The following is a 7,858-nucleotide window of genomic DNA, read 5'->3' as shown; positions in this document are numbered from 1 at the left end:
TGAACTCTGTGTGAACCTGGGCCTGAGGGGAAGGGAACCCGACAGAGCAAGGCTGACAGAGGCAAGTTCTTAGCAAACCCATCAGCCTGAGTAAATATTGAAGGAGTCCATGTGAAGGCTGGGGTTGAAACGGAGCTGTCAGAGCAGTGTAAACTGAATGGATAGGTGAGGCCTCTGAAGAGCAAGGAAACATTTTTGTACACTCACTTCTGCAATTGTTCCTTCCACCCAAGCCCTTTGCCCCAGACCTCATTTCACCTGCCTGAGAGGCTAAAGTAGCCCTGGAGCTGAGCAGTGCTGAAATATCTGTGTTGGTGGCAGCAAGTGGCCTCAGGGCAGAGGGGTGGATGAAGGGACAGCACCGTGGAGTGACCCTTTCTGTGTGATGAGCCAGAAGACAGGAGACAGCAGATCAGAGGTTCCTGACTTAAATCCAGGTGACCTACACAGCTTCAATCCTGAAGAATAAGCATACTACATGTTTGATACAAATAGGTTGGCTATAAACATACATAATCCAAACAAAAATATAGATCCAGCTCCCAGGCTCCAGCCTCACCAAGCTGTCAGGGATGTGGGGCAAGAGGACTCCCCAGGAATGGGGAGAGGCTGTTGGGTGTGCAGGATCTCCTGCCCGGTGGGGATGCAAGGGATCACTCACCCCCACCCCCAGATCAGTGCTTTTCCCACGGCTGCAGATCTTTTCCCTGGTTCTTCAGGGATTTTAGTGGCACCTGAAAGTGCATTCAGGTCAAAATGTTGCAAGAAGGCTTAGCAGGCATGAAAATTCCTCCTGCTTTACCTGATTGAGGGTGTGTCACCTCCATCAGCAGCATTTATGCAGAAGCAGGTGCATGGTCACCTCACTGCCTCACAGAGGATGGCTCAAACTCTGCTTCAGCCCTGACTCACTGTGTGGTGGAAACATCTCAGCCTCATCCTGCTCTGTTGTACCAAGAGCTGGGGAAGGACTGGCCCCCTGCCCAGTTTTTCTCTATGAAACGAATTTGGAGGAACCAGAAGGTTTCCACCCCTCTTCTCCACTTCAAGCCATCAAAGGCTTTTAGGAGGCAGCAGTAGCCCAACCCAGCCACAGTACAGCCACTGGGGGGGGGGAAGGTGTTTGTCACCAGACAGAGACACCCCCCCCCAGGAATGCTTCACACCTTGAGAGCCAAGAGGCTCCAGGAGAAGTGTTAATAGCAGGCAGCAAAGTGGAGTTGAAAGTGAGGAGGTCTTCAGGGGATTATTATTATTATTATTTAATAGAATGTCCTCTTCTGAGATCAAAAGGGCCTCACATCGTGAGAACAAATGCTTTAGGGAGAACAGAAACATTTGCCACCGAGGGGTGAGGAACAGATGGCCCTGGGGGAGCTGCCACCAGGCCAGAGCTCCGGGTGTGCTCCTTGAGGCTGCTCGGGGAGCAAAAACCAGCCAGAGGGGCTCCGGTGTCCCTTCCCTGTCCCCTCCTCCCGCAGAGGGACAACAGCTCCAACACCACCGCTGCCATTCATCATTTACACGGTTAGGTTCCTTGAACTGGGAATTTCCCCTTCCTTTGGGATATTAAAAGAATAAATCTCCATTAAGACGTGGCTTTGTGTGAGAGTGGTCAGGGGGACCTGGCTAATTCTCCTGCTCATGAAAAATGCAGAACCGGGGACCCGGGGACAGGCACACGGGGTGAAGATGGGAATAAACCGGGTTAGCAACAGCCACATCGCTGTGTGGCACTCGTGTCAGACAAAGGAGTGTGTGTAGACCTCGTACTCGTGACAAATCCCCAGCTATTGCGATAGGCCTGGGTCTCAACAGGGATTTCTGAGGGCAGGGGGGTGCTGCAAAGCCCCCTGCGTGCCTCTTCCTGTGGAATCCACACCGATGTTCTGAGGGCAAGAGCACGAATTCCCATCCCGATGGAGGCACAGGTACCCGTGTGGGTCCTAAAGCACCTCTCTATCCGCTTCCCTCCAGCTGTGGTGGGGACACGGATGTCCCTCAGGTGTCCCTCTCCACAGCATCTGCTACCAGCCGGGTGACATCCCCCGCCAAAACGTGATGTCCTGGAGTGGCCTTTCCAGCCGGCTTCTGCTTCCCGGCGGTGAGGTTCGGACTCTGAAGACAAAAGGGAGCGTGAGAAACTTGGAGGGAGAGTTGGGGTAGGGGCGGTGAAGAAGAGATGAGCTGTGTGCCGTGATGGTTGTTAAGAGAAAAGAGGGTTGGGCAGAGGGAACGGGGTGGGGGAGACCCCGGAGGGGGTTACATATGTAAGGGAGCATCCGCATCGGCTCTGCCAACTCTTCCGGAGACTCTCTTTGAGTTTCAAATGGGAGATGGGAGCCTTTGTTGTGCCCGACACACTGTCACATCAGGACCCTCCTTGTTGTCCTAGTTTTTCCTCTCTCCCCAATTTTCACCGCGGGGTTGGGGGGGTTGTTTCATCCCGGCGCTGCCCGCTTCACCCGGGAGTGAGAGGGGCTCCGAGACCTTGCTCCGGACAGAGCAGGGCCCGGAGACAACGGAGTCAGTGAGGAGGGGAAATATCTCAGTGGAAACCCACCAGCTTTTTGAGGCACAAGGCCCTGTTCACACAGGTTCAGCCAAACCCTCAATCGTCTTGGTTCAAGGAGTAACTTAAACCAAGCTGGCTGACACCCAACAGGTTACAAAGTCAGGCTGACTGCCTGCTTTCCCTCCCCCTCCTTCCCTCTCCTCATGTTTTGCAAATCGCTCATGTAACCAAATCACCTTTTCACCTCTTCCCCTTCTTTTTTTCTCCTTATCTCTGAGCTAATTGGACACTCAGAACCCTTTTCTCTCCAGCAAGAGAGGTGTGTTCGATGGGGGAAGATGGTATCGCTGGGCAAAAGCGATGCTCTGTTGCCCAGGGACACACACACCCCAAAAGCAAAAAAATCATAGAATCATAGAATTGTTTCGGTCGGAAAAGCCCTCGAACATCAAGTCCAATCATCACACTACCAACAACATGCTTACTAAACCATGTCCGTAGGTTTCTTGAACACTTCCAGGGGGTGGTGACTACCACCTCCCCTGTCAGCCTATTCCAATGCCTGACCACACTCGCAGTAAAGACTTTTTTCCTAATACCCGATTTAAACCAGCCCTGGCTTGAATTCAGGCCATTTCCTCTCTTTGTCACTTGTTCCTTGAGAGAATTGACCTATCCCCACCTCACTCCAATCTCCTTTCAGGGACTTATAGAGAGCAATGAGGTCTTCCTTCAGCCTTCTCAGCCGTCCCGGGGCCGAAGGGTGCTGCGGGGCTTGGCTGCAGCTGCAGCAGGTACTTTGCTCTTTCTTCGCTTCACTTCAAGCCCCCACCGAAAAGATTTGCAAATTTGACGAAGCCAGAACAATAGTTTCTCCTGGCAGCCCTCTGTTTACTTGTTTAGAAATCCCAGAGGCGTTTCGAGGTAAAAAGGTCAGAGCTGGACCCAGGCTCTCTGCCTCACTCCCTCCCTCTGCTCCCCGCCCGGCCCCAGGATGGCTCTTGCCCAGCCACCGGCTCCATCCCTCCGACAAAAGCTTCCGTGTGGTGTTTATCCTATGGAAAACACCCTTCCAGGGATTGCTTTGGGAAGCTGAAGGAAGGAAATCAAATTAACGCTCCAGTTTGAGTTGGATCAGCCTCACAAAACTGTTCCGTGTAACAGAGAAACTTGCTTAGCCCCCAAACCGGTCCCCCCCACCAGTCCGTTCCATGAAGGGCCTGGAGAAGAGATCTTATGAGGGGCAGCTGAGGGAACTGGAGTTGTTGGGGGCAGCTCCGTGGTTTAATCCCGTCCCCAAAACACGACCCTGCCTATGCTAAGGGGGACGTCGGAGGGTACAGGCAGGATGCGGGATGGGACGTTTTGTTTGGGAGTTTTAGCAGCAACCGGAGACCTTTTCCTTCCTTCCTTCCTCCTCCTCCCGCCGAGCCCGGGCTTTCCCCTCCCCACATTTCCCTGGACAGAAGAGATTTCCATATCCCTTGAAGGATTTGAGGGTGAAAAACAAACCAAAACAAAACAAAGCCGAAAAGTAAACTTTATTCGAGTGAGGTAGTTTCATTTCGAGATACAGAGCACGGGGAAGGGAGTGGAGGGGAAATGGGAGAAAGCCGATTAAGAAACCTCTCGGTTTTTCTAGCTGACCTTTTTTTCCCTTTCGAACAATCTTTTACCAAAATTGGCTTTCACTTGGTCCTAGCCTGAAGTTCCTCGTGGGGAAAGGAAACAATTGAGTTTGAGGTTAAATCATGGTTTTATCGGACTTTGATAAGCCCGAGACGGGTGGGGAGCACAGGGAACTGCGCTACTTAGCTCCCGGATTTGAGGCTGTCGAGCCGGACAACAAATAGCAGCATCAGTGTTTGGGGTTGCCACGACCCCCCTCCCCCCTCCCCACCCCGCAGCCCTCTCCCCATCCACCTTCACACGTCTACCACAGTGACCGCTGTCCAAAGCAGCCTTCACCTCATCTCCTTTACTCTGAGAACACAACTTTCCTCCCACCCTCGAATCAGTGACAGTCGCAGGGCGTGTCGAAAACCCTGTTAAAAAAAAACACCCAAAACAAACACCCAGAAATAGTGCAAAAAGAGCAGCAGAGGAGTTGGGGATGTTGGGTTTTTTCGTTGGTACTTGGTGTCTGGATCTTTGCAACGGCCTCCAGCGCTTTGGTCCCCTCATCTGTGGTTCCAAAATATACAGATAGCAAATAAAAGGACAGGAAAGGGGAAATAATAATAATAATAATAATAATATAATTATCCTCAAATTTTTTAACAGCCTCTCGGGGAGGTTAAAAAAAACCCCAAACATTAAAAATATCGAATGTAGGATTCCTGCGGGTGAAAGTCGTCTGCACAGTTTGAAAAAGGAGTGGGGGAGGGAACTAAATTCGTTTGTAAGTTTCTGTAGTAGAAAGTGCAGTTCCTAGAGGGGAGGAATTAAGAGAAGGGAGAGGGGGAAAAACGTCCCTGAGACAAACGCCTATTGCTAAGGGTGTGGGAGGATGCGGCTGCTCCTTTGGAGTCCCGGTGGGTTACAAAGGGTCTATAAATAAAGAGAGAGAAATTGCAAGTGGGACGACCAGCATCACGCGTGGGGAGACAGCCAGAGCCCGAGGGAAGCATGGTCTGGCCTCCACGCGTGTGTGTGGACAGGGCTGGGCGCGGGAGCTGCGTGTTCGTGTGTGTCTAGAGGAAGGGCGGGGGGGGGGGGGGATTGCAGGGAGGGCAATCCCCCGAGGGCAGCCCCTGGCTGGTCCCTATGTTCCTTCTTTCAGGATGACACGGAGCTGGGGGAGGCCTCAGGTGAGGTGCAGTTGGACTGATCCGAGGCTTCACTGGTGTCCTTTGCAGACCTGGAGGCAGCAGTCGGAGCGAGACCTTCTTTTTCTCTCTTCTTCTGTTTCATCCGCCTGTTCTGGAACCAGATCTTGACCTGGGTTTCGTTGAGCTCCAAGGTAGCAGCAATTTCCACCCGCCGGGCCCGGGTGAGGTACTTGTTAAAGTGAAATTCCTTCTCCAGCTCCGTCAGCTGCTTGGTGGTGAAGTTGGTGCGGATGGTGTTGGGCTGGCCCAGCAGTCCGTACTCCGACACTTTAGCTGTTAACGAGCAAACACCAACAGGGCAGCAGCAGCCAGAACAATTCTCTCTCTGGCATGAGGGGGATGGGGGATGTTGGATTCCCCACCACCACCCCCCTCCCCGCCCCCCGCGCCTCCCTTGTCCCCTCATCCCTTAGACTTTTGGTCCCTCCACCACCCGGAGCATGAAGCTTCATGCTCCCTCTTGGATCCTCACCTATCCCTATCCTTCAGTCCATGAATACAACCTTTGCAGGGCTGCCCCCCGCTTCCCTTACAACCATTCCAGCCCCAAGTTCTTTCCAAACTGCCATAAGACTTGAACGTGCGTGGGAAGGAGTGGAAGAGGAGGGTGATGATGGAAGGAGGAGGAGGAGGGAAGATTGTGATTTAAGGAAGATTGTGGAGAAGGAAGTTGAACAATAGAGGAGATGGAAACCACGACTCTGGAAGAAGCGGGAAGCCCGGAGCTTTTCCTATCCCAAGCTGGGCTTAAATCTCACTGGGCCTGTGGGAAACTGAGCTCAGGGCCCTTCCATCAGATGTGTCTGGAAAATATCCAGCTGTTTTTTCCCTCGGCGCTGAACAAGTGGTTAAAATAATCCCCCCCACCAAAAAAAGAAACAAAAAACTGAAACCCAAAGCAAACCATCTGTGTTTCCTTGCAAGATGAGCCCACTTTACCTTGGGTACCAACTCCGGGGGAAGGAGAAGGCAACCTTCATGGGCTGGGGAGCTGCCTCCCTACCTCTCTCCTCCCCATCCTCGCCCAGAGCTCCCCAAACTCACCTGTCTTGGGTGGGTTCCTCTTCACTTTCATCCAGTCGAAGGTCTGCGTGGCGTTGGGACAGGGCTCCGAGGGGCACGCAGGGTCTTTGTCCTCATTTAAAGAAGGTGAGAGGTTGCTGTAAACGCCGGACAAGTAGCTGGGTTGCTCCTGTCCGTAAAGGTGGTGGTGGTGTTGTTGCTGGTACGGCCCGGGGGTGCAGTAGCTCTCAGTTACGGAGCCGAGGTTGGATCCCGCGCTGGCGGAGTATCCAGCCGTCTGGAAGTACACCCCATCCGCGTCCTGCTGGCTGAGGTAGAGCTGGTGGTGCCCGTAGCTGGGGCCGCAGCTTTGGGTTGGGTACCCAGCGGCTGGGGCAGCGCCCGCGAAGGGACCGGAACGACTGGAGGATGGTGGGGAGTAACTGGGGTTTTGCTGGGGGAGATGGGCAGCTGCAACCGCGTTCCCCCCAACCCCAAAGCGACCATCTCCGTGAAAAGTGTCACTGCCGGGGCTACCTGAGCAGGAGGGGAAGGAAGAGGAGCTCTGCTCTAAATGGTGGTAGGCGCCCGTCCCACGGTTACAAATTGCATACTCTAAGAAGGAGTTCATCCTCGTATTGTCCATCTGCCACTGATGGAGGAGGGTCAGCCTGTTTTGGGGGGGATCCCGCCTGCCCTACAACCTTTAGGTAGTATGTCAAAGCTGTAAAACTTCCTTCCATGCATCGCTGGCCCTCGAACCCCGCAGCCCTCGGAGGGGCTGGGGTGTGCGTTGGGGGGGTGGGGGGGGTTGAGGGGGACAAGGGGAGGCGGCCACGTGGTCCATCCCCAGCCCAATGAGCGAGTGGCTCCCGAAGTTTGTCACATCTCTGAGCTCATCCATCAAGGGCCTGACATTTACATGACAAAGGGGTTTCAATCAAACCCTGCCCATCAATCTGATAACAACACGAATACGTCAAAAAATCTTTCCTCAAAGACTTTAAAAGAGAGGCGGGAGGTGGGGTGCGGGGAGGTGGAGGGGCTGGGGGAGAAGAATTAGAACCATCCATGACTGTTTTAAGTGCTAAAAAGGCCCCCAAGTTATGCGATTAGCCAATTTCGGCAGAACTTCCTTTTACTCCAGCTTGGGGGGGGGGAAGGTTTTGCCCAACCCGTGTGAGGAAAAAAAGACAGAGGGAAAAGAGGTAGGGAGGTCTTGATTGCTCTGTTTTCCCCTCAGGGCACAAAAGGATGCTCTTTCCTTCATTTCGAACTTTTTTTTTCCCCCCCACTTAATAATCAGCTTGAACACATTTGGTGCTTTCTGGGCTGAGGAGTTTGATTAAAAGCTCCTAAGAAAAACAGGCTCCATGTGTTTGAATTTTTTTTCTTTCCTTCGCTTTGTGTCTAGGAGCGGTGCGGGTAAAAGCGATATAATTAAATCAATATTCTAATGAGGTGATGAAATAAAGTTAGGAGGACAGCCTGGCTTTTGTTGGAGAAATAC

At 52.9% G+C, this 7,858-nt stretch overlaps 1 protein-coding gene across 1 annotated transcript; it reads right to left on the bottom strand.

Moving 5' to 3' along the window:
- Positions 1 to 5,229: 5,229 nt before the first annotated feature.
- HOXB1 (homeobox B1) lies at positions 5,230 to 6,994 on the bottom strand. Its single transcript, XM_068166381.1, has 2 exons — positions 6,391 to 6,994; positions 5,230 to 5,619 (listed from the first exon to the last, which is right to left on the bottom strand). The coding sequence occupies exons 1-2, from the start codon at positions 6,992 to 6,994 to the stop codon at positions 5,294 to 5,296; spliced, it is 930 nt and encodes a 309-aa protein (XP_068022482.1). The 3' UTR covers positions 5,230 to 5,293.
- Positions 6,995 to 7,858: the final 864 nt, after the last annotated feature.

Source organism: Melanerpes formicivorus, unplaced genomic scaffold (genome assembly GCF_026170545.1).
Source record: "Melanerpes formicivorus ecotype bairdi unplaced genomic scaffold, bMelFor1.0.p_v2 SCAF_100, whole genome shotgun sequence".
In the NCBI taxonomy this organism is placed as follows: Eukaryota; Metazoa; Chordata; class Aves; order Piciformes; family Picidae; genus Melanerpes; species Melanerpes formicivorus.
This window is presented reverse-complemented; position numbering and strand designations above follow the sequence as displayed.

Coding starts and splice junctions, on each gene's coding strand:
- HOXB1 (XM_068166381.1), bottom strand. CDS start 6,994: ATGGACAATACGAGGATGAACTCCTTCTTAGAGTATGCAATTTGTAAC. Junction 5,620..6,390: donor GAGGAACCCACCCAAGACAG/GTGAGTTTGGGG, acceptor GCTCGTTAACAG/CTAAAGTGTCGGAGTACGGA.